This window comes from Populus alba, chromosome 19 (assembly GCF_005239225.2).
Source record: "Populus alba chromosome 19, ASM523922v2, whole genome shotgun sequence".
In the NCBI taxonomy this organism is placed as follows: Eukaryota; Viridiplantae; Streptophyta; class Magnoliopsida; order Malpighiales; family Salicaceae; genus Populus; species Populus alba.
The window spans coordinates 19,150,977-19,177,609 of NC_133302.1; the positions used below are offsets into that span (position 1 = coordinate 19,150,977).

Genomic DNA, 26,633 nt, shown 5'->3' on the forward strand with positions numbered 1-26,633 from the left:
AAAAAAATCTAAAATCACTAAAAAATATTAATTGAAATGTAAAAACAAACAAGACCTAAGAGAAGTTCAATTCAATCCCTTAATGTTTTAAAAAACTCAAATTAGTTTTTTTATAACTTCAATACTGTTTAGAGTGTGATTGGATAATATTTTTTTTTTAAAATTTTTTATTATTATTTTTAAATTTAAATTAATATTTTTAATTGTTTTGATGTAGTGATAAATAAGATAAAAAATAAAAAATATATTATTCACAATTCATGGCAATTATTGATGGACACAGTGACCAAGACTTCTGTTAATTTCGGTATTAATCAACCAAATTTGAAATATTCAGTAACCATATGCTTGTATAATTGGGAGAAGAAAAAAAAGAACTCATAGCTTCTCGTCTCTAGCATAGCTTTTGGTCAAAATGGATTCAATTGATGGAAAATAAAATACAAGGCGTAAATTGAATTTCAACACAAATTTTTGGCCACGTAAAGTGGAGGTTTTTCCAAGTAATAAAAATAAATATAAAAAGGGACATCAAAATTACTGAAAAAAATATAAGAGACATAACGATAATTATAAACTTTATTTCTCTTCAATTTGTTTCATAGCAGTACATCTTATTTTCATATGATGAGCCATAACAACTCAGGTTATTTAAAAACCTAGCAATCGAGGTTATTCTCAGGAGCAACGCCGAGTTTACTGCAATAATCTCTATAATATCTAACACGAGCCTCAACAAGATCTGGCTTTCCACCATTGCATTCTTGACTATTAATGGCTCGAATAGTTTCTCCAAACCCTCGTGTGACCACAGGGCGGACATTAGTCATCCAAAACCATAAGGCAGTCCTGAACGACACAACAGGATCATTGGCCACAGTTTCAGGAGATTTTAGTCCATCAAAGTTGTTTGCCTCTCCAGCCGCCCCGTAATTGTAATTCCATGTTAGTTGAAGAGGTCCACGGCCAAAGTATTTCTTTTTTTTTTTGTTAATAGTCGAAATTTTATTGAAAGGAAAAAGCTACAAAGATAGTAGCCTAACTTACATCAGAAGAACAAACAGAGGAAAGGGAAGCACAAAAACTGTTGCATGAAACAGGTGATAGCAACAAAAAGAGAACAGATAAATCAAAAGAAACCAACTCCTCCCGACTAAACATTCTCTATATTAAGCTCGAAAGAGTTGGAGTCAAGCCTCAGCCATAAAGCAATACTTTGGCGCACCATGGAGAAACAGATTTGAAGGTTAGGGGCAGCGTCATTAAAAATAACATCATTTCGATGAAGCCAAAGATTCCAAACAACGCATGAGAAAAGAAGTTGCCATGAGAGATTTTGTTGCTTGCCTTTAACCATAGAAGACCATTGAAAGCACATATCATCAACAGATTTTGGAAAAACACTGCAAAAGCCCCGATTAGAAAGCAGTTTCATCCATATATTCCAAGAGAAGTGGCAGTGAATGAAGAGGTGACTTGAAGATTCCAAGCTTTTATTGCAGAAAGCACATCTTGACTCCTGAAGGGAGAGGTAGTCGCGTTGAAATAGGAAATCTCTTGTGGTTACTTTATCTTGGACAAGGAGCCAAAGGAAAAGCTGCACTTTTGGTGGGGTTAGTTTTATCCAAACAGAAGATTGGAATGGTTTGGCTCCACCGTAGAGTAACTGGTCCATCAATTTGGAGCAAGATTTTACACTGAAGAGGCCATCGTTGTTGAGGGTCCAGATTTTCTTATCCATCTTGTGGCAGAACATTGGCTTGGATTCCAGCAAGGATGATAAAAGTGATAGTTGTTCTTGTTCAAAATGAAAAAGAGGTCTGCGCCATTGTAAGGACCAGAGCCAGATTCCATTGCTCCATCTACCCATGTCAGCCACCAAAGCATATTTAGAGGAAGACAAAAGATATAGCCTTGGGAAGGCTGTTTTGAGAGGGTCGTCACCAATCCAGCTGTCTAGCCAAAAGGAAGTTAAATTGCCATTCCCCACCATGAATTTGCAATGATTCGTGAAGACTTGATGAACGTCGGTTTGAACAATGGACATAATATCCTTCCATATCTTGGATGGTTGTTTGTAGAAAATTGGGATCCCATTCTCATAAGATAGATTGTACATTGAAGAGATAATCATTTTCCATAAGCTTGTACCTGGGGAAGAGAGTCTCCAAATCCATTTTAGAAGCAGGGCTCTGTTTTTCGATATAAGGGAGCCTACACCGAGGCCTCCTTGTTTCTTATCGCGCATCACTATTCTCCATTGGATCTTGCAGAAAGATCTTTGCTTGGTACATCCACACCACAAGAAACGTCTTTGGATGGATGAAAGAAGCCTGCCTACCCCTTTCGGCATCTTGAATACAGACATAAAATATATAGGCAGTGAATTAAGGACACTTTTAATGAGACATAGACGACCAGCCATGCTTAGTAGTCTCCCCTTCCATATATGAAGCCTTTTACGAAACTTCTCTATCACTGGCTTCCATGTAGAGATACGAGATGGATTGGCTCCTAATGGCATACCAAGATATTTGCTTGGGAGGGAGTCTGATCTGCAAAAAATAGATGTAGCCAAGCGCAAGCACAAGTGATCATCGACATTGATACCAATAATGGAGCTTTTATGGAAGTTTATATGAAGGCCCGAAGACAGAGCAAACCATCTTAAAATTCTTTTGACTTGTACTAACTGATCAATATCTGCCGGGATGAATATTAATGTATCATCTGCATATTGAAGATGGCTGACGAAAATTCCTAATGCAAATTGCAGCCCTTTGATAATATTCCCACTAGATGCCCTTTGAAAGAGAACAGAAAGGCCCTCAGCAGCTATGTCAAACAGAAAAGGGGAAATCGGATCTCCTTGACGCAGCCCTCGCCGAACCGAGAATTCTTTTGAAGGAGATCCATTGATGAGGACCGAGAGTTTTGATGAAGAAAGACATTCATAAATCATGGTTCTCCATTTTCTGCCAAACCCCATATAACCCATGATATCATCTAGGTAATCCCAGGAAACTGAGTCAAAAGCTTTATGAAAATCAATCTTGAAAATCAAACCTGCTGCTTTTCGCTTTTTTAGATCACTCACCAGCTCATTTGCAATCATAAAGCCATCTATAATGTTACGGTCTGCTATAAATGCTGATTGGTTAATGCTAATGATATCTTGCATAACAGCTTTCAGTCTAGATGCAAGGATTTTAGCAATGATCTTATAAATACCATGAATCATGCTGATGGGCCGAAAATCTTTAAACTCAATGGGTTCGACTGTCTTGGAGAGGAGAGTTACGTAGGTTGTATTGATTCCTTTGGGAAGCCTTCCTGTTCTGAAGAAGCTTAAGACTATATCAAGAATGTCTTGAGCAATAAAATCCCATGCTAATCTGTAGAATTTGAAGTTGAAACCATCTGGCCCAGGACATTTTGACCCATCACAACCCCATACACCGCGCTTCACTTCTTCCATTGTGATTTCTTGCTCCAACCATTCAGAGGATTCTTTAGAGAGACATTTGAAACCCAAAGGATTTAACTGCGGCTTTTTACCAGAAGGGGATTCGTACAACTCAGAGAAATAATCCACAGCAGCTTGCTTAATTCCCTGCTGAGAGTCAAAAGTGTTGCCATTATGGTGGATTTTAAGTATTGATGATTTAGCCTTCCTGAAATTGGCAATCATGTGAAAAAACTTGTTATTTCTGTCACCCAATTTGCACCACATCTGCCTTGATTTCTGCCTCCAAATAGATTCAATGTGATTGTTGCGAACCCAGCGATCTTTCAACAAAAAGTCTAAATGCTCCTGCTCTTGTTCGGTTAAACCTTCTTTTTCACATTTTTCCTCGAGTATGTTGATAGCTGAAAGGGTTCGTTGAAGGCCAACTTCTTGATTTCCAAATACAAGCTTATTCCATTGCCTCAATTTGACTGCAATATGATTAAGCTTTTTGAGAAATTTAAAGCGGCCAGGGTGAAGGGAGCATGCATCATTCCAGAAGCTTTCAATAATGTGCTTGAAATTTGGGTATTGAGTCCAACAGTCCAAGAAACGAAAAGGACGCCATCCATGGTCTTGCAAGAAGCTACATAGAATTAGAGGGCAATGATCTGAGAACTCTCTTGGAAGTCGTTGAAGAGATAAACTGGGGAAGTGAAGATGGTAGGTTGAGCTTGCGAACATTCGATCTAGTTTGCTCTTGGACCTTCCTCTGAACCAGGTAAAATAACCTTCTGCTAAAGGGTATTCAGTGAGCTCACAAGACTGCAGGAATCTGCTAAAAGAATTTGAGCCTGCAGGATGACAAATTCCACTGTTTCTGTCTTTCTGAGAGAGCGTTTCATTAAAATCTCCTGCTATTATCCATGGAACTTCAAAAGCATGCTTCAGAAGAATGAGATCCTCCCAAAGTTTTTGTCTGTCCTGATAGTTACAAGGAGCATAGATGCCAATAACAAAGCAATGAAAATCACTGTGAACATGTTTACCATATAAACCGATCCAACCATGACCATATTCAATATTAGAGACTTCAAAGTTAGTGCTTTTCCACATAGCAAGCAGACCTCCTTTTGATCCTTGAGCATCATTACTAAACCAACTCACATGATTTTCATTCCAAATACGAGATACAAAACCAATGGAACAATTAGCTAGCTTAGTTTCTAGAATGAAACATATATCAATCTTATATTCTGCTATTAATTTCGTGATTCTTCTTCGTTTCCTCATCATGCCCAAGCCACAGGAATTCCAAGAAAGAATATTCATGACAGAATTAAAAGGCCTATCTGCAGGGATGAAAACTTACTATTCATTGTTGTTTCTGCCAATCTTCCTTCTCCTTTTCTAGCTGTCTTATGATAAGACCAGAAAATTGTTCCAAGAGAGCTGAATTACCAAGACCCAAAGCTTCTCCTAAATGGATCATTTTGGTGACTTCATTGTGGGACGACTCCGCTGCATATTCTTTCAGGTTACGGGTATTATTCACCCTGATGTAAGAGTCTATAGAAGATATGCTTGCTGAAGAGTGCAAGGAGAGGAGACTCCCAGTAGAGGATATTTTCTTTAGTCTTGGTTTTTTGGCTGTTGGGGTCTGTTGCTGGTTAGAAGTAAGAGGCAAGCTTTGGATATTGAAGTGGGATTCTAAAGAATCATCACTATTAACAGGGGTATAAGGTTGTGGCGAGAAGGAGGCTCTTTTGAAAGCCATGCTTGGATGTTCTAATGGGCTTGCTGAATTCACATCGTATAAGATAAGGCCCCGCTCTGGTTGGAGTTGAATTTGGGAGAGCTTGTTGGTAGAGAGACAGTGGTGGGGAGTTCTAGGAGCAGCTATTTCTGGAAAGAGATCTTCAACAACGATATGTAGCCGTTCTGTGTTGTCAATGGCATTTATTGTGGCTGCAAAGCTATGATCATAGACCTCATATGTCCCATGTCGGTTGTGCTTCCTTACCTCCATTGTGTGTCCCTTGTCATCAGATCCACAATTCTTATCAGCGATACCTAGCCTGCAAATGTTGTCATCTCCTGCCAAGTCAAAAGCCAGATCAGTGTACACTTCATCATCTGAGTCACTGTCAGCACTATCTCCCTGAAGTAATATGGTTTGAAATTCTGCTATCGAGTATGAAATTCCTTTTGCCTCTGGATATCTTAAAAGGTCAATCTCATCCAGCTGTATATGTACTAACTTGGAGTTTAGCATGAGAGCTATAGAGTCGTGGATCTCCGGCAAGTGAGTACCTATAAGGATTTTCACACTGTGAAGTTCAGAGATTTTTAGGCTGGTTTTGTCAAAACCTATCACCCGTCCATGGTTCATGAGAAGGTTTGAGATACATCTCAAACTCCAGCCAGAGATAGGCAAATGAGAGATAGAGATCCATGCTAGACGACTCTCTGTCACATCTTCTTCCGTCCACGGGTGAACTTCATCAAAGTAGAGCCTCCAGCATTCCATACCTTTCTGCATGGCTTGTTGCATAGATTTCTCATCATCAAAGCTTATGATTGCCTGTGATCCCCCCAGGAAACGGAAAGCAGAGAAGCAAATGCCTAGCTGAATTAATCCATGTCTGATTTGTGCATAATCTACTCCCTGAGATATCTTGCCTATAAGACTATTTCTTAACCATAGAATTTCCTCATCTGTAGTGTTGAAAGAAATGAAGTTATGAGGACGTGGTGTGGCATTATCAGACGCTTGATGCACTTGACTCCCTGATCTTACTGCCTCAAGATAGCTTCGGTTGTCTCTTACACGGATGGGGGCCTTGGTTTTGTTGTTGAGCTTGGGTATTTGTTTCCCTGTTCCCATTATTTTCTGTTTCGTCACTTCATCTTTTCTTCTGTGCTTAGCCACATTAACTCTCAGCTTATAGGAATCAAACCATATGTCATTTAAGCATTCTAGCAGAGTTTTGTCTGACAGATTCGAGAGGATGGTGACGAAGCCAAAATGCTTTCCTGCTTGATTTGTTTTTCGAGAAACAAACAACTTAATAACTTTCCCCTGTTTTCTGAAACAGCCTTTAAGCTTATGGTAATCGACCCAACTTGGGAAGTTGTCAAAGTAACATTGTAGTTGAAAATCACGGTAGTTTGTTGAAGTCTGAGTGTTTAAGGTGATGGATGGTAGCTGAGGCTGGGGGTAATATGGCTTGTATGTAAGGTCAAGTTCATTTTTGTGTTTGTGAGAAGGAATTAAGTTTGTCTGGAACGGTGGCTGGGTTTTTTGAGAGAAAGCTTTCCCCTCCATGGCTGGGTTGAAAAGTTCTTCTTGTTGTTACTATTATTGTATAGATTCTTACCTCTTGAACCGATCCCAAATCACAGCTTCATTCCCCACCCCAACCAATCTCCTCTTTCCCGTAGTCTTCCATCCTCAATTGGGAAAGGATCCAAATCAACAACCGGTCCGGGAGATTGTTTGTGCGATGATTTCTTCTTAATTGAGTTTCGATTATTGTCCTTTTTTCACAGATCTGCGTTTTTTTCTCCTCCTCCTTTAGATTGGCTTCTTTCGAAACTGTCACTGTTTGTTGCCCGAGAGTTCATCCCTGTAGCACATCTGGTTGTTGGGCATCGCCAGCGCTGATGGCGGCTGGATCGGTCCAGATCTGCTACACAAGTTCGAGTCTTTCTTTCTCTTTCAGATTTATCTCATTTTGGTTCTGTAGGGGCTGCCGTGTGGTGGCCACTGCTGGAGGAAGCTTCAGAGCTAACGGAGATGAAGAGATCGGGGAAGATGGGTGTTGATGTGGCGGTAGACCACTGCTTCTGGAGAAAGGAAATCGATGGTGATGCTGACCTCCTCTGCTGTCTGTGTTCTCTGCTCCACCGTTCGGTTTCTCTTCAGTGCTAAAGGAGATGAAGAGATCAAGCTTTGTATTCTTTCACTTGTATAGAGTCTGTTGATATAGAAGTGGTATTTGATCCCACTTCCCACTGCTGGCCAAAGTATTTCTTGTTCGGGTTGCATGGATACTGTGTATAGCTCTTATTACAGAAGTCCTGATCAGAGGCAACGTTTTTTTCTTCTATGTAGCAGAAGTCTGTAAACCAAGCAAAACATATCCATTTGTCAACTTTGAGATGTATGGTTATGCTTGTGTACATATCATAACGATCATTCTCTAGCAACTATAGCACTTCCAAGTTTGTATGCATGTTAATAAAGTTTTTAACTGCTATATGATTATTATTATTATTATTATTATTATTATATTATTATTATTATTATTATTATTATTATTATTATTATTATGTTTACTGAAGGTGTGATGTGTGACAATATACATATATATATTGATGAGAGTTAAGAGATCTTACGTCCGGTCTCATGCGTGACGTGAGCAAAAAATGCTGCAATCTCACGTTTGGAATCGTCATTTGATCCAATCTTGCCAAACTTAGAATAAAAATTGAGGGCACTGAGAAACGCATCTCGTGTGTAGAAGCTCTTCCCGGCACAATCTCCCCCGGCTTGATTGATTATTCCGTTGAAGAATTCCGGTGTAACAACATCAGCCACCGTAACATCATTGTTACTAGGCGTGCTAGGGGTACTAGGTGCCGAGGTACAAGGTCCCTCTTGACATCCTTGGCCACAATAATCATCACCGGTGCCACAGAAGCCATACTGACTACAGCACAAGTTGGGAGCACAACCACAATTTTGAGACACTATCAACTGCGGCATGGTTACAGCCAGCATCATAGCCAGCATGATGGATAGTAAATTGTTTCCCATGTTAAGAGAAAACATAAGGTAAGCAAGGTGTTTTTTTATTTAATTAAGGGTACAAAATCTGGATGGAAAAATAAGGTTTGGTTTGGGCCATATATATAGCGCAGGATAGCATGTAGATTTTTATGGATATTTGTGGCGCCACTACCTGCAGGGCCATTGCTGGCACATGCGTATTACTTTTCAAACAACTAGGAAAGGATAATCAATCACTACCATTTCAAGGAAACGTTGTCGTTAGGCAAGAAAATAGAAGTCTTGTCCACATAAAGACAGAGACTCCAATGGTAGCTTACCATGTCAGTTCGGCCTTTGGAGGGAAAGGTCCGTCCAATCATATCTCCTAACGAAAGAAAAGGTAATATCCTATGTAGGACTAGAAGATTCCTTATAATGGACCATTCGAAAAGAAAAACTTTGAACAGTCCAGAGTAGCTTCTACGAAGGGGCATATTAATATTGATGATGTTCAACGTCGGCTCAACATGATTTTGAACCAACAAATAATCTCTCCAATAATATTGATGTTCAACGTTGTTGCAGTTTCTGGATGTTCTTAGAGTATATATTTATAAATGTAGTCTGTGATTATTTTTTAAAGTAATTTTTTTATTTAGAAATATATTAAAATAATATATTTTTTATTTTTTAAAAAATTATTTTTGATATCAGTGCATAAAAATAATCTAAAAACACCAAAAAATATTAATTGAAACACAAAAGACTAATAGGGCCTAAGAAAAGTTCAATTCAATCCTTTAATGTTTTAAAAAACTCAAAACTAGTTTTTTTTGTGACTTCAGCACTATTTAGAGTGGGATTGGATAAATATTTTCAAAATTTTTTTTAAAAAATTTAAATTAATATTTTTAATTATTTTGATGTCGTGATATAAAAAAATAAAAAATATTATTCACTATTCAGGCCAATTATTGATGGACACAGTGATCAAGACTTCTGTTAATTTCGGTATTAATCAACCAAATTTTGAAATATTCAGTAACCATGTGCTTGTATAATTGGGAGAAGAAAAAAAAAGAACTCATAGCTTCTCGTCTCTAGCTAGTATAGCTTTTGGTCAAATTGGATTCAATTGATGGAAAATAAAATACAAGGCGTAAATTGAATTTCAACACAAATTTTTGGCCACGTAAAGTGGAGGTTTTTCCAAGTAATAAAAATAAATATAAAAAGGGACATTAAAATTACTGAAAAAATTTAAGAGACATAATGAAGGAAAATATGAGGAGCATTCTCCATTTCATGTTCATAAAAGGGATATATAGCTTGACTGGGTTGTAGAAAATGACGGTGTGCTAGAAAGGCTCTTGTACATATTATGCTTCGGAACAATATCCATATGAACATTTCTACCTTTGGTGGGGTACATCATTTCCATAAAAGCAAAGTAAATATGAAGTTTCCTAGAAATAGAATGTTATATATTAAATCACTGTCAGAATTGACATATAGACCTCGATTATGTCTCTTGCCCATATTTTTTTATCACCTCTGATTGATTGCAATATTACCCTTACGAACATTTGATTCATGTTATTTAATTTCTCTTTTTCTAATGTCCACAAGCATCTTTTTAGTGAAGTCTCCATTGCCACCAAGTCGTAGCATTGCCCCCCATATCTAACAAGCAGGGAGAAGGTGTTGTGATAAAGGAGAAAAGGCACAGATAAAAATCATTTAACAGCCTACCAGCTAGCCGCTTGTCTGTTTAGAAGTGAATGTGCTTTTTGATTGCCAATCTAAAACCATCAATTGTTCTTCAAAGCCACTCCTATTTTAGAGTCCGTGCTGATAACAAATTGTTCTTCAAAATAGCCAGTCAATCTGGAGTGGCTTAAGCCATTAACCAGATTGACTGGCTAGGTTTAGCCCAGGGCACGTGGCTGAGCTAGATCTTGGCCTAGTCCATATTTGATAAGTGTGTGTTTGACAAAACACATCCTTATATCTTCACCATCACATTCTAGTTTGATATTGGCTATATGAACCATGAACTTCCTTTCATCCCACGTAGCTAAAATAACTCCAGCCTAATTAAACCATTTGACTGATAAGTTAATCTATAATGCATGAACAAATTTGTCACAGCACATTGCCCTCTTAGTTCCTAGCAGGAAACACACCTCAATGTCGTTATGCAGAACAGTATTCCTAATCGATACCCCCTTAGCAGACCTACCCAATCCACAACTATTCCAGAATAAGATCTTCATTAAGAAAGAAGGTAATACATATCCACTGTCGAGCTGCAAAATGGCATTATTGGTCGTCATTCCAATCTTCCAGCTCTCTGTCCACCTGGCCTCTAATGGATGTTGCCAGCACCTGCAGCTGCAAGTCCTCAACATTCCAAAACCCAATGCCTGCCCAGTTTTCAACGTTCCCTGCACCTCTGCCTCGACAACAGAATTTGATGCTGTTGCATATGAAGTTGTTAAACAACGAAGATTCCCTTGTCTGATTCTAGAGTCCAGTGATCCTTGGGATTCCACCTCACATTCATCTTCAATATGCTGTGTAGACTTCCACTTGAAGACAGAAGCTTAGCCTTGTGCTTCATGCGTCTGAGAAACATTGGATGCGACGTCGTGGAATTGTTGCTAACACATCCTGAAATTGTAATTGCATTTCATTTGAAAGACGGGTCCTAAATGAAGTGCTGAACAGCTGTCGTCATAATGGCCCATCGTTTTTGGGCCTTCATTTGGACTATAATATGACGGGCTTGAGATATGTGGTGCTTCGCGTTGCAAACAGATTGGATGATAAATTCAGTAGATAAACTCAATTACTCTCAAATAGTATTATTTAATTTGAAGAAAAAAAATTAATTTTTTTAGAAAGCGTGGCCCTTAAACCATATAAATTTTGTGTATGAAACTTTTTATATATTTGTTTTATTTAAATCTCTTATAATATTTAATAACACATTAAGGATCTATGTAGTGATTACTTGGTTGCTTTTAGTTATATTTGTTGCTGTGAATAGTATTAGCTGCGGTTAAAAGATGTCTAGCAATATAACAAAAAAAAGATAAAGCTAAATCAAAAGGTGAAAATACTATGGCATAGAAATATTTTACTATGCTATAGTATAATTATCTATTTACCCTTCTCAAAAAAACCAATGGCTTTTATATTGGGGATTTTTTTTTCTTTTTTACATGATTTATTATTAATTATTATATTGACCGATTGTATTTTTTTTTAAATGAAATTATTAATTTACTCTTCAAAGCAAAATTATTGAAACTAACTTGTAAGGGCTTTCACTTCAATTCACTATTTTAAGAACAATAAAAAGAGTTGCAAAATTTCTAAAGCTTGCATATAGGAGCTTTTATGTTTTTTTACTATGTTTTTTTTTTTATTTGTTATTATCAAATTGGTTGATGGTAATTTTAATCTTTTAATAAAAATAAAATAATATTAAAATAGAAAAGTTGATGATATATACAACTCATGCTCAAACGTGTGGGAGGCACCCACAACCTCTGTCAGCACATACAACGCGTCACAATGGTTAAAAAGCTCTTCCATTATGTTGTTGAAATATTTGCAGCTTATTATTTTTGGTGGGGATGTCACTTGGTGATGGTGGTATGATGAATTGTTGTCGGTGAGACTTTTTTATTTCCTTTTTTTTCCTCTCTTTTCTCCTCTCGAAAATCACATTAGCCATTTAGAATTTCAATGTTGTCCTTTTAGTTATTAATACTTCAAATTTGATTCTTATTCTTTTGATTTCTAATTTTGTTCTTGGCCCTTCACCATTGCCATTTTACTTACATTCTTGCTATACACGCATATGTGAATTATAATTTATGTATGCTTGTTGCATTTCAGTGACCAAGCTCGAGTTAGCTGGATCAAGCTCAGCCTGTATGGCTAACCTAGATCCGGCCAGAAAAAATAAAAAAATTGTTTCTTTCTTTTTTAAATTTAAAATTTACGAACTTATTCACTGACATCATGGTCATGATTATCGTACTTTGTGAATTGCGCAATATTTACCAACGCTAGAGTTGAAAATATTTATAGGTGAATAATTATTGATGTCAGAGTTGAGAATATTATAGGATAACCTTAAAATTAAATGGAACAAAGACAAACTCTTAGCAATTTAAGACAAAACCAACAATATAGCTTGCTTTAAGTAACACACTTAAGGAGTGATAATATCTTTCATTTCGCGTAATTAGTCCCATGCCATATAATCTCTGTTGATCAGTTAGGATTGGTACTGGCTGTTTTACTATGTGGCAACTCCTTAAACTAGACCTTTTCTCCAAAGATTAAGATGTTAGATATCTTTTCTTTTCTTAGATTATTTTTAATCGGTCACTGCGATATGTGATATCTAGGCTGACATTGAAGTTTTCTTAGGGATGAAATTGCATAAAATTAAAAATTTGAAGTCAATCATTGGTGTAATTGAGACAAATCAGAAATCAAATGGCTAAAGTGAACGTTACAAAAATGGCACCGTTTTGGTTATTGTTCATCTTCTTCTTCAATTTTCTCTGAAATGATAGCTTAGAAAAACTACTTTATAAATGCATTTAATGTCTCTAACCTTCACCAAAACTTGCATGCAAATGATCACTTGACATCCTTTTACACCCTGGTATGGTTTGTTTAGGCCGATTGACATCACAGAGGTTGCGGTGCCAACATAAAGAGACCAGCTCAAACAGCCTTTAACTGTCAAATTTACACAATTCATGGGCCTATTTTGAGTCAATGGTTGTGATCCTTCCCATCCGAATTAAGGATTGAAAATTTTCTTCAGTGAAGAAAATATTACCTTCTTCCATAAGCTATAAATAAGGGGGATTGCATGTTCTTTTCTTTGACTTGATTAGCAAATAGACAGTAAAAACCAGCTTGAGATGACAAATTGGAGAAGAATTACTAATAAAAAACTCGAAAGAAACCTAAAAAGAGAGCTGATTAGTAAAGTTACTAGGCTTGTGTGATTTGGGATCAAATCCCTCTAGTACCGAGACTCCGACAGATAATGGATTATGCAATCGATAATGTTGGCTTCGTAAATTTTCTTTGGTATGTTAGAAATTAATAGAGAGAATGTTATTTGCAAATATCCATTTATATTACAGTTCATTGAATAACGTGTTTTAAACTTTGGGCGTGGGTTTTCCTATGTAATAATTAAAATTTCATAAGTGTTGTAGGCTGAAGAACGCGCCATAAGTGTTTGTAGGCTTTGAGAATTTCTTCCACTCAACGCGCCATAAGTGTTGTAGGCTTTGAGAATTTCTTCCACTCAACGCGCCATAAGTGTTGTAGGCTTCTCAATGACTTGATTGTTCGTTTCATATAGATCATTAACGAAGGCTGCTAAAAAAAACTTTGGACAAACTATGAGTTCAAAATTTCTAGAAGCATAGATGTTAGAAATCAAATGGTACTGAGCACCGAGGCAGAGCCAAGTTCTCAATTTATTTTAATTTCTTTCCCATATACTAATACCATATCTTTTAAATCCTTTACCACACTATGTACATCTAGGGCTTGAGAGTTGGGTAAGGTAATTATAAGGAATTTAATTTCCCATACCAATATTGTTCGTTATTGCTAATATTAATCTACAAGAATAATAATCATAATCAGATATAAATTTGTTGTAATTAGAGTATATAAAAAATCTAATAGATATATTTATGGATAGAATAAAAAATCCAAATTTAAGAAAAAGTTTAGTCCCTCCAAACAATATGTTTCAAGAAAATAAACATAATTTTTTATTTAATTATTAAATCATGTTTAAATTGTCAAGATATCAAAGGCTCTGCTTCAACCACCTGTCAAAGAGAATAGAGAATATAATGGTTAGCAAGTTTGTTAATATGGTTAGACAGTTAATGAATTCTGTTACAGTTGAGTAGAATACGTAACCAAGCTTCTCACCTTCTGTTGATATAAAATGAATGTAACAATGCTGGGAATGTAAGCAGTGAATAATACACATAAACATTTTCTTCTTCTTCTGCATTACAGCAGCATCTTTCTCTACTTCTATTTGCTTCTTGTTCATCTCTGTAACAATTCTTGCTAGCTTATCATGGTATCAGAGCTTAGGATTGTTAATATCTTGTGAACCTGTGATTTCACTGCTTCTAATATATTGCTAATCTCTGTTTCTGGCATTATTATCGCCTGATTAAACCAATTCTTTCATAATAATCAATCTGCCTATCATCTGTTTGATATATTGTCAAACTGAAAAATTCTTCTTCAACTCTCTTCTCAAATCTGTGATTCTTTTTGATATATTGTCAAATTGAAAAAAAAAAATTCTTCTTCAACTCTCTTCTCAAATCTGTGATTCTTTTTGATATATTGTCAAATTGAAAAATTCTTCTTCAACTCTCTTTTCAAATCTTTGATTCTCTTCCTCTCTGTCTCTTGAACTCTAAAAATGTTCATTCTGATCCCACTGCCTCCGTCTTTCTTCCTCTTTCTCCTGACATAATATGGTGTACTCTTCAAGCATAGAAAGAAGCACGCTTGAGAGTCAGATGAGCACCTCTCCCAGCATTGTATCAATTGTCATCCCTGTTATATTCCTCAAGCCAACTCTCCTCATCACATGCAGTCAACCATTTCTCAACCTTTTCAAGGTCCATGTTTCCAGATTCTATGGCTTCAACAACATATTCTTCTCCTGATCAGTTTGCTTATATTCTCACTAAAGGCCTTTCCACTCCATTATTTCAACGTCTCTGTTCCAATCTTATGCTTGGTTCCTCCAAGCATATGATTGCGGGGGAATGTCAAGATATCAAAGGCTCTGCTTCAGCCACCTGTCAAAGAGAATAGAGAATATAATGGTTAGCAAGTTTGTTAATATGGTTAGACAGTTAATGAATTCTGTTACAGTTGAGTAGAATACGTAACCAAGCTTCTCACCTTCTGTTGATATAAAATGAATGTAACAGTGCTGGGAATGTAAGCAATGAATAATACACATAAACATTTTCTTCTTCTTCTGCATTACAGCAGCATCTTTCTCTACTTCTATTTGCTTCTTGTTCATCTCTGTAACAATTCTTGCTAGCTTATCATAAATTTCATTAAAAGATTCTGCAGGCATATTCTATAGTGGAATATCGTCTCGTTGTCATCTGTTGAGGTTAGAAAGATTTTCAAATTAGATTTTAAAAATGTTATTTTTTTAGTTTTAGTTTTTATTTATTTTGAATTTTAGCTTTTTATTTTTCTGTCTATGTAGGATTATTTTTTTCATTTTGATTGAGGTTAAAGATAGAACTATTTAAGTTATTGCAAATATTTTTATGAGGTGGATTTCGGTGGAAGAATATTATTCTGAAAATAACAATGTAGCTAGGGTTCTTGTTTGGCCCTTTTGGTGAATTGTATCTTCCCATGTTTTTTTTATTGCCAGTCTAATTAGTTTAAATTGTGCTAGTTGGTATCATATCCTATTGTTCCTGGTTTTTTTTTTTTTTTTTTTAAATGTTTCTGAACAACTATGGCTAGAGATCAAAACGCAAAACATGGTTATGGCAGAGGGGAATTAATTATGGTTGAGGAGGTTCTGCCCAAGAACAAAACTTTCATTAGTGATTAAGTATTATATAAAAAAAAAAAACCTAAACAAGAAACTTGCAATTGCAATGAACATAACAACGAATTAAGCCAGCAAATACATTATAAGCAAAATCAATTATGTGATGCCTTTATTTCATTTATTTATCTATAAAATCCATTCCAAGAAATACATCGAACTCGATCGAGAGTTACAGAACACCACTGGGTATCCCACCTTACATTCGAGAAATGGCAGAAGGTAGATTCCATTTCATTTCATTGCTATACTATAATATGCATAATGTAACCTAACAGCTTAGATTATCGCCAGGTGCAACGCCAAACTGGTTACAATAATCTGTGTAATACCCAATTCGAGCTTGAACAGCACCAGAATTTCCACCATTACATTCAACTGCACCATTAATGGCTCTAATCGTCGCACCGAACCCTTGAGTGACCACAGGGCGGACATTAGTCATCCAAAACCATAAGGCAGTCTTGAACGACACAACAGGATCATTGGCCACAGTTTCAGGAGAGTTTAGTCCATCAAAGTTGTTTGCCCCTCCAGCCGCCCCGTAATTGTAATTCCATGTTAGTTGAAGAGGTCCACGGCCAAAGTATTTCTTGTTCGGGTTGCATGGATACTGTGTATTGGTCTCATCACAGTAGTCCTGAGAGGCACCGTTTATTTCTTCTATGTAGCAGAAGTCTGTAAACCAAGCAAAACATATCCATTTGTTAACTTTGAGATGTATGGTTATGCTTGTGTACATATCATAACGATCATTCTCTAGCAACTATAGCACTTCCAAGTTTGTATGCATGTTAATAAAGTTTTTAACTGCTATATGATTATTATTTTATTATTTTTATTATTATGTTGTTTACTGAAGGTGTGATGTGTGACAATATACATATATATATAGATGAGAGTTAAGAGATCTTACGTCCGGTCTCATGCGTGACATGAGCAAAAAATGCTGCAATCTCACGTTTGGAATCGTCATTTGATCCAATCTTGCCAAACTGAGAATAAGAATTGAGGGCACTGAGAAACGCATCTCGTGTGTAGAAGCTCTTCCCGGCACAATCTCCCCCGGCTTGATTGATTATACCGTTGAAGAATTCCGGTGTAACAACATCAGCCACCGTAACATCATTGTTACTAGGCGTGCTAGGGGTACTAGGTGCTGAGGTACAAGGTCCCTCCCGACATCCTTGGCCACAATAAGCATCACCGGTGCCACAGAAGCCAAACTGACTACAGCACAAGTTGGGAGCACAACCACAATTTTGAGACACTATCAACTGCGGCATGGTTACAGCCAGCATCATAGCCAGAATGATGGATAGTACATTGTTTCCCATGTTAAGAGAAAACATAAGGTAAGCAAGGTGTTTTTTATTTAATTAAGGGTAAAAAATCTGGATGGAAAAATAAGGTTTGGTTTGGGCCATATATATAGCAGGATAGCATGTAGATTTTTTTGGATATATGTGCGTGTAGAATACGGGTCTGCGTGGATGACTTATAACGACAAAAGTAGGTTCACTAAGAAAAGTTTTATCAAACTACGAAGCACCTTATAGCGATAGATATGAAAATTCTAAATGCCTTGATGGCAAGAGAGACATCTCACGTTCTTAGTTATAAACTACAAACTAGATATCAATCCAATCCGAGATTCGGTTCGTAGAAGGGTATGCAAGTCATTCTAAATTATGATTTTTTAAAACATATTTCATATTATTTTCATAAAAAAACCAATTTAAAATAAAATAAAATTTTTAATTGGCAGATTGTTGAGTTGACCGGCTGAAAATGGAAAGAGATTTATTACTATGCTTACATTTTCACTATGTAAGAATTATTTCAATCTAAAAATTTAATTTATTAGGTAAAATCTCAGAATATGATTTATATTATTTTCTAACATACCTTCTCAATTAAAAGTTATTTGGACTTGAAACTTGTATAAGCTAATATTATCTTGTACTTATTTTTTATCAAATAAATAAGAATAGTAAGATTTAAACTTATGACTGCTTGGTCATTAAAATTCTGATATCATATTAAAGAATTATCTCAACTTAATAACTTAAATTATTCAATGAAATTTTAAGATATAATTTATATCATTAACTAATCCACATTAAAAACCAGTTGGAGACGACAAATTGGAGAAGGATTACTGATTAAAAAAAACCCGTAAGAAACCTAAAAAAGAGCTGATTAGTAAAGTCACTAGGCTTGTGTGATTTGGGATCAAATCCCTCAAGTACCGAGACTCTGACAAATAATGGATTATGTGATTGATACTGTTGGCTTCATAATTTTTTATTTATTTATTTTGTATGTTGGAAGACAAGACTGAGAAAATTGTTTATGATTTAAAAGTGTTTTAAAAAAAAATTAATTTTTTTATTATTTTTATATTATTTTGATATATTGATATAAAAATAATATGTTTTTTTAAATATATTTTCAAACAATTTTTTTTCTTCAAAAGCCACCATTATTATCCTCTCAAACTAATTTTATTGGCTTAAACCTAACACTAAATCAGATCTTAATTTCTATCATTCCATTCCATGAGTGCAACACAACCTTATATTTCAAATATCAATTTATATTACAGTTCATTGAATAATGTGTTTTTAACTTTGGACATGTATTTTCCTATGTAATAATTAAAATTTCATGAAGTACGGATTCAGCGAATTTTGCCATCTTAACTTTGGTGGTTTTTTATTTTATTTTTTTTATCAACATGGAAATTTAACTTGGATTCTCAACAGCGTAAATGAGTGGAGATTTTCAATCCTGCTTGGAGTCAAACGTTGACAATTTCCTCCACTCAATGCGCCACAAAGTTAGGGACTTTGCTAAGTGTTGTAGGCTTCTCAATTACTTGATTGTTCGGTTCATATAGATCATCAAGGAAGGCTGCTAAAAAAACTTTGAACAGACTAGGAGCTCTAAATTTCTAGAAGCATGCATAGATGTTAGAGATCGAATGGTACTGAGCACCGAGGCAAAGCCAAGTTCTCAGTTTATCTTTTAAATCCTTTACCACACTATCAACTAAAGTACATCAAGGGCTTGAGAGTTGGGTAAGGTAATTCTAAGGAGTTTAATTTCCCAAACCAATATATATTGTGGTTATTCCTAATATTAATGTACAAGAATAATAATCATAATCGTATATAAATTTGTTGTAACTAGAATATGTGAAAAACCTAATAAATATATTTATGGATGGAATAAAAATCCAAACTCAAGGAAAAGTTTAGTCACTCCAAACAATATGTTTGATAAAAATAAACATAAGAATCATGTTTAAATTTCATTAAAAGATTCTGCAGATCTATTCTATAGTGGAATGTTATTTCATTGTAATCTGTTGAGATTAGGAAGACTTTCAAATTAGATTTTAAAAATGCTAATTTTTTAGTTTTAGTTTTTATTTATTTCAAATTTTAGCTTTTAATTTCTCTATGTAAGATTATTTTTTTTTTTTTCATTTTGATTGAGGTTAAAGATAGACCTATTTAAGTTATTGCAAATATTTTTATGAGGTAGATTTTGGTGGAAGAATATTATTCTGAAAATAACAATGTAGAGCTAGGGTTCTTGTTTGGCCCTTTTGGAGAATTCTATCTTCCCATGTGTTTTTATTCCCAGTCTAATTAGTTTAAATTGTTCTAGTTGGTATCATATCCTATTGTTCCTGCTTTTTTTATTATTATTATTATTATTATTTTAATGTTGCTGAACAACTATGGCTAGAGATCACAACGCAAAACATGGTTATGGCAGAGGGGAATTATGGTTGAGGATGTTCTGCCCAAGAACAAAACTTTCATAACTTAGTGATTAAAGATTTGTAAAGGGAAGTTTCAAAATTGACCGTTACTTAATAAATAAGGATTTAGAAGATCTTGAAGATAACGAGACGAGTGGGTTACTTAATAAATAAGGATTTAGAAGATCTTGAAGATAACGAGACGAGTGGTTCCAGCTTTTGAGAGCCCATATTACAGGCGAGAGTGAAGAAGGCAACCTCATGATTATCAAAAAAAAAAAAAAAAAAGTGTTTTATAAAAACTGGAGGAGAGTTCACCCATATTTCTAACATCCGACCTTGTCGCAGCGAATAAGATATTTGAACATCCAATCACTCATGGTGGATTTTTTGTCTAATACTTAAAATTCTCAAATCATTTTCAAAGCTTTTGGATGTCTTAACATTAGTTTTTTTTTTAATCAACATGAAGTTTTAACTTTGAATTGTGCTGTTACAGCACTCGATAGATGGGAATCATATGGGATGAGCTTCATAGTATCCTCAAAAGCTTTACGAACGTGGGAATTTTCAATGCTAGGAGACAAGCATAATCTGCAAATTTGTTCACTTGGAGACTTGCATAAAGTGTTATAGGCTTCTCAATGACTAGGTTGTTCAGTTCATTACAGACCATCGTGGGTGGCTAGATAAAAACTCTTAACATTCTGGAAGTTCAAGATTTCTAGAAGCATAGATGTTTGCAATCCAAAGGCGCTGACCACTACAGTCTATGGAAGAGCCAATTACAGAGCCATAATTTAGCCGCCCTCATTTTTTTTTCATTTCTCTTTTCATCAAACTCACACTACTAATACCAATTCTTTTAAATTCTTTAGCACACTATCAGCGGAGACAAATCTAGGCCCTAGAGAGGGCAAGGAGTTTAATTTCCCAAACCATTTGTGGCGCCATTACCTGCAGGGCCATTGCTGGCACATGCGTATTACTTTTCAAACAGCTAGGAAAGGATAATCAATCACTACCATTTCAAGTAAACTTTGTAGTTAGGCAAGAAAATAAAAATCTTGCCCACATAAAGACACAAACTCAATTGGTAGCTTACCATGTCAGTTATCTTAAAGAACCATTTCAATGTGAAAGTTTAAATTATTAAATGAGATTTCAGAATATAATTTATATTATTTTTTAACATATCTCCTTAAGTAAAAGCTTTTTGAGCTTCAAATTTGTACATGTCTATATTACCATGTGTTTAATTTTTATCAAATAAATAAAGATGATGAGATTCGAATTCGTGACCATTTAATTATCAAAATACTGATATTATATTAAAGAATTATTTTAAAAATTTAAGTTATTAAATAAAATTTTAAAAATATAATTTATATTATTTTCTAACAATTTCAATAATTGAAGGAAAAGTCTGCCAAATCCTATCTCCTAACGAAAGAAAAGGTAGTATCCTATATAGGACTAGAAGAACCCCATTCGAAGAGTAGACACCCCACAACTATGTGAAAAGAAAAACGTTGAATAGTCAATTAACATAAATGAAAGGATAGTGGCGCCCAATAGCACAGAATGGGCATAGCCGACGTTGACGACTAGCCAATTACGCGAAATCTACGTCCCCTTCCTGTATATTTTTAAGATAGAGAAGGCAACCTTTCAACGTACCATAAATGAAAGGATAGAAAAAGATAAAACTGAAGCCGTCTTCTAGTGCTCCTTTCTTTTTCTAGTTTTTGTAGCTAACAGTCAGGATCAAAATGGATGCCCAGAATCGACGCCTAAGATTTAACTAGGTTGGATGATTTGCCTGCATCTGTTCTATAAACTAGAGAAGCCATACGTATTACAAGGAGGTGGAAAAACACTCTTTCTCTTGGTGTTTAGCGCACTGTGTTTTGTCACATTTATATTGTGTTTTTACTGCTAATTTAAATTTTGTTTTTAAAATTATATTTTATTTAAAAATACATTAAAATAATAAATTTTTAAAATTTATTTATAATATCAATACATCAAAGTAATTTTAAAACACTAAAAAATTAATAAAAATTAAAAATATATAACAAAAAAAACTTAGAAATACTTTTAAAAAGATTTTATAACCAAAACATGCAACAAGCTGGGATAGATACAGCTCATTCCAACACGTCATGTCAACTCATTCCACCTTACTACAACTCAGCTCTTGCAGCTGAAAAATAAGTAAAATAGGAGCCATTGTTTCTTCCTCATCTGGCTAGCTGGATAAGAAATGGGTGGGGTGTGGCTTTAGCTCTCCATTAATCAACACTACTAGGGGTGTTCAAAAAAACCGACCAACCGATTAAACCGAGAAAACCGAGAAAAAATTAACCGAAAAAACCGAACCGAGAAAAAAAACTGAATAAACCGATTAAAAATTTTAAAAAACCACCTGGTCCGGTTCGGTTTCGGTTTTAAAAAGCTTAAACCGATTAAACCGGACCAAACCGAACCGGTTTAATTAAATCTAAAACAAAATAAATTTTCCCCAAAACCTTCCCTTTTCCCCAAAACTTTTCCACCCCACTCACCCTCTCCCTTCCCTTTTCCCCGTAACTTTTTCAGCCCACTCACCATCCCCCTTCCCTTTTCCCCCTTCCAGCAACCCCTCCCTCCCCACTCTCTCTCCCTCCCAAAACCTTTCGAGCTGCTCACCTTCCCCCTTCCCTTTCCAGCAACCCCATCCCTCCCTCCCCGCTCTCTTTCCCCCCTTCCCCTTTTTCCAGTGGCCCTGGCCCTGCCCCTCCTCTCTCCCTTTCCTCTGTGCACAAGGCTTAAAGATAGATCCAGTGATTTTGATTCAATTGATCTCAACCGAAGAGCTTGGATTCAAAGTTTTCAACAAGGATTTTTTGAATATGATTCGGCCAAGTTTGTTAATGATTGTGATTCAGCCAAGTTTTTTTTTACTTAATTAGTTTCGGTTTTTCTGGTTTCTAAGGCTAAAAAACTGACCCGAACCGAACAAAACCGGTTCGGTTTGAATCGGTTTTCGGTTCGGTTCGGTTTATATTAACAAGAAATGGTATTTTCCGGTTCGGTTGAATTTTTATGTTAAAACCGGACCGAACCGGACCGTGAACACCCCTAAACACTACCATGATATTTGACCACACTGCGGCCATATCGTATATATTGGAAAAGATCATATTTGTTTTGGTCAACATATAGTGCTGTCGGTCAAGTGAGCCAAGCACATGGCCTAGCACCGCCGAACAATACGATAATAGGGAAGCAAAAGGAAATCACAGCAAGTTGCCTAATTTTTCATTTTTCATTTTTTTTACTTCTGGCAAATCGATCCTTTGACATTAAACTTGGTACATGATCTATACAATGTTGGTACATGGACATGGACCCCAATCCATAATTGCTATCATGTCAGAAATGGACTTGACAACTTCTTTGAAAAGTCTCTCCATTGATATTGATGATTTTCAACGTCGGCTAGCTCAACATGATTTTGAACCACTAAATAATCCCAATAGTGATTCGATGGCGAAGATCCTAGTACAATTCAATTCAATTTCTTATGTACTGTTTAAAATTACAATATCGATTACTGTTTAAAGTTATTTTTTTATTTAAAAATATATTAAAAATAATATATTTTTTTAATTTTTTAAAATTATTTTTTGACATTAACATATTAAAACAATCTCAAAATATATAAAAATAATTTTTAATAATTTTTTTTAAAATTTGAAAGAACGCAATTTACATCGAGTTCTCAAATAGGCTTTTAATATCTAAAATACCACAATTTAGGTTTCTTTTTTTTTTTTTTTTAACTTTAGCATTGTGTAGGAGTGCGGTTGAATTATATTTTTTAAATTTTAATTTGTTTTTGAAAAAGCTCAAAATTAATATTTTTAGTATTTGTTTATCGTTTTAATATATTAATATGAAAAATAACACATAATTTTAATATATATATATATATTTTTTAAAATCACTTTAAAAAAAAATACTCTACACTGTAATCTCAAACATGTTATTCACAATTCATGGCAATTATAGATAGACACAATGACCAACACTTCTATTAATTTCGGTATCAATCAACCAAATTTGAAAGATGAAAAGTAAGCTGAACATGTATTATAAACATAATAGGCAAGGCAACACAACCTTTCATTTTCAAAAACATAAAAAGAAAAAATGTCATAATCATGAAAATTTTGTTTTACTCAAGAAGTAATTAATTAGAGTAGATCCTACTATGGATATTAACATAAATTTGAAAAATGTATTATGGAAATGGAAGAATAAATTAAATGAATATGCACACATATAGTGATTTCAATTTCAAATTGCTAATATATTGGGTTCGATGGACAATCTTTTGGTCATAATGGACTCAATTGATGGAAAATAAAATACGTACAAGGCGTGAATTGAATTTCAACACAAATTTATGGGGAAGTAAAGTGGAGGTTTTTCTAAGTAATAAAAACAAATATGAAAAGGGACATCAAAAGAAAAACTATAAGAGACATAACGATAATTATAAACTTTATTTCTCTTCAATTTGTTTCATAGCAGTACATCTTATTTTCATATTATTAGCCATAACTTGGCATAACAACTCAGGTTATTTAAAAACCTAGCAAGTGAGGTTATTCTCAGTAGAAACGCCGAGTTGACTGCAATAATCTCTATAATATCTAACACGAGCCTGAACAGCACCTGCGTTTCCACCATTGCATTCTATACTATTAATGGCTCGAATAGTTGCTCCAAAACCTTGGCTTACAACAGGACGAACTCTGTTCATCCAAAACCATAAGGCTGTCTTAAATGACACAACAGCATCCCTTGCTACAATGTCAGGATTGTTCAATCCATCAAAGTTGTTGCTCCTTCCGGCTGGCCCATAGTTGTAGTTCCATGATAGTTGGAGTGGTCCGCGGCCATAGTATTTCTTGCCTGGAACACATGGGTATTCCTTGTTGTTTTCATCACAGTAGTCACCGGAAGCACCATTTATCTCTTCTATATAGCAGAAGTCTGCAAAATATGACATTTTCTCTTGTCAGTTTACACACGAGGAGCTGAAACACACTTATTAGACAGTTCACTTTGTTGACAAAATCCATATTCGAATGCTGCGAGAAATGTTATTAGGGATGGAAGAGGAACTTACGTCCAGTTTCATGAGTAACATGAGCGAAGAAAGCTGCGATCTCACGCTTAGAAGCTTCAGCTGAACCAAGTTTACCAAATTGAGGATATGAATTGACAGCACTGAGAAATGCATTTCTTGTATAGAAATTCTTCCCAGCACAGCTTGCAGCAGCTTGGTTGATTATACCATTGAAGAAAGCAGGCGTAACAATATCAGCAACAGAACCACTCCCACTAGGAGTAGTAGGTGTAGGCGATGAATAACAGGGCCCTTGTTTACATCCCTGACCACAATAGGCATTGCCAGTGCCACAGTAGCCATATTGACTGCAACAAAGGTTTGCAGCACAGCCACAATTTTGAGCCTCTACCACATTCTTGGGCAGGGCTCCTGCAAGAACTATGGCTAAGATAATGGTAAGTAGTATATTGCTTCTCATTTTCGCTACTCCTAAAGGGAGTTTTGATATTGATATGCAAAGAGAGAAAGGAATTTCTTGTGATGTGTGGAGATAAGGTCGAGGTTAAGCTATTTATAGAGGCACAAAGTGGACGAGGTCTATAATTTTACGTGTAAAATATCTAGGAGTTGATTATAATTTAGTATATAAAGTTTAGCAAAATAAATAAAGTTTGGCAAAAATTTCTAGGATAATGACATCAATGTACTCTTACGTGACATGTTGTTGAAGTGGTCAGACATTTTATATACCATAGAAGGTAGAAACTTTATTACTACACCGGACACAATCCTATTTAGTACCATGTGTCTGTTACTACATGAGACAATCTTATTTGGCTTGGTATGTACTGATTATCACTTTTAAACTTTTTTCCAACCCTACATTTTCCTCTCATTAATTAAGAGCCACTACTAAAAAAAAGGGGCAATTAGCAACGGAATTTAGCAACGGATAATTCCGTTGCTAAATTCAGTAACAGATTTGCAACGGATTACACATATATTATTTTTTTAATATCAGCAACGGATTTAGCAACGGCAAATCCGTTGCAAAATTTACTTTGAATTTAGCAACGGATTTGCCGTTGCTAATTAAAAAATAATTAATTAAATTTTAATATAAAACCAAATTTACGAACACCGTTGATAACATTTACACGGATAAAATCTCAACCGTTTATTCTTCGCTGGCTTTGGTAAATCGATCTGCACCAACTTCGTCTCCCCCCACAACGAAATGCAAACAGATCGAGACCAAATGAACAAAACCAACAGATGAAAATTAATGATCTTCCACTCTTCCACTCTTCCAGTCTCCTTCGTCCCTAACAACATCGATCCATAAGTGTAGAAAAATCACCCTCTCTTCATCGATTTGATTTTCCTTTTTCCCAAACATTTCATCTTCTTCGCGTCTTCAGGATCCCTAATTCTTCTCCTTCATCTGAACAAAATCGAACCAGACCCATCATTATCACCATCGAACATGCTGATTTAAGGTATCTCATTGTAAACGGGTTGGGTGTTTCACGGTTTTCTTCAATAGTTCAGGTAAGTAATTAAGGGTTTTTTGTTTTTGTTTGTTGCAATTTAACTTGCACTAAAAATTTTTCACCCAACTTTCCCAATCTCAGGTTTTTTTCTGTCATTTTGAACGATCTCGGTCACCTGTAACTCAAGAACACAAGTAACATTTTTTTTTCAATGCTTTGAATAATGGTTTTAGGCTATTAATTCGATAATATAGGTGTTTATGAAATGTTTTTACCATGATCTATAACGTAATTAAGCATGTGTAATTGAAAATTTATCAAAACCCCCAATTTAATTTTT

The 26,633-nt window shown here is 35.2% G+C and overlaps 4 protein-coding genes across 4 annotated transcripts; all 4 read right to left on the reverse strand.

Moving 5' to 3' along the window:
• Window positions 1–4,816: 4,816 nt before the first annotated feature.
• On the reverse strand, window positions 4,817–8,314 carry LOC140955181 (uncharacterized). Its single transcript, XM_073407078.1, has 2 exons — window positions 7,850–8,314; window positions 4,817–7,572 (listed from the first exon to the last, which is right to left on the reverse strand). The coding sequence occupies exon 2, from the start codon at window positions 6,774–6,776 to the stop codon at window positions 4,824–4,826; it is 1,953 nt and encodes a 650-aa protein (XP_073263179.1). The 5' UTR covers window positions 6,777–7,572; window positions 7,850–8,314; the 3' UTR covers window positions 4,817–4,823.
• Window positions 7,397–8,219, reverse strand: LOC118056575 (endochitinase EP3). The gene is made up of 2 exons (XM_035068821.2): window positions 7,850–8,219; window positions 7,397–7,572 (listed from the first exon to the last, which is right to left on the reverse strand). Exons 1-2 carry the CDS (start codon window positions 8,217–8,219, stop codon window positions 7,397–7,399), a joined length of 546 nt encoding a protein of 181 aa, XP_034924712.2.
• Window positions 8,315–15,979: 7,665 nt separating the features above from the next.
• LOC118056573 (endochitinase PR4-like) lies at window positions 15,980–17,308 on the reverse strand. Its single transcript, XM_035068819.2, has 2 exons — window positions 16,817–17,308; window positions 15,980–16,578 (listed from the first exon to the last, which is right to left on the reverse strand). The coding sequence occupies exons 1-2, from the start codon at window positions 17,250–17,252 to the stop codon at window positions 16,172–16,174; spliced, it is 843 nt and encodes a 280-aa protein (XP_034924710.1). The 5' UTR covers window positions 17,253–17,308; the 3' UTR covers window positions 15,980–16,171.
• Window positions 17,309–24,209: 6,901 nt separating this feature from the next.
• Window positions 24,210–25,344, reverse strand: LOC118056583 (endochitinase EP3-like). Its single transcript, XM_035068830.2, has 2 exons — window positions 24,858–25,344; window positions 24,210–24,721 (listed from the first exon to the last, which is right to left on the reverse strand). The coding sequence occupies exons 1-2, from the start codon at window positions 25,276–25,278 to the stop codon at window positions 24,318–24,320; spliced, it is 825 nt and encodes a 274-aa protein (XP_034924721.1). The 5' UTR covers window positions 25,279–25,344; the 3' UTR covers window positions 24,210–24,317.
• Window positions 25,345–26,633: the final 1,289 nt, after the last annotated feature.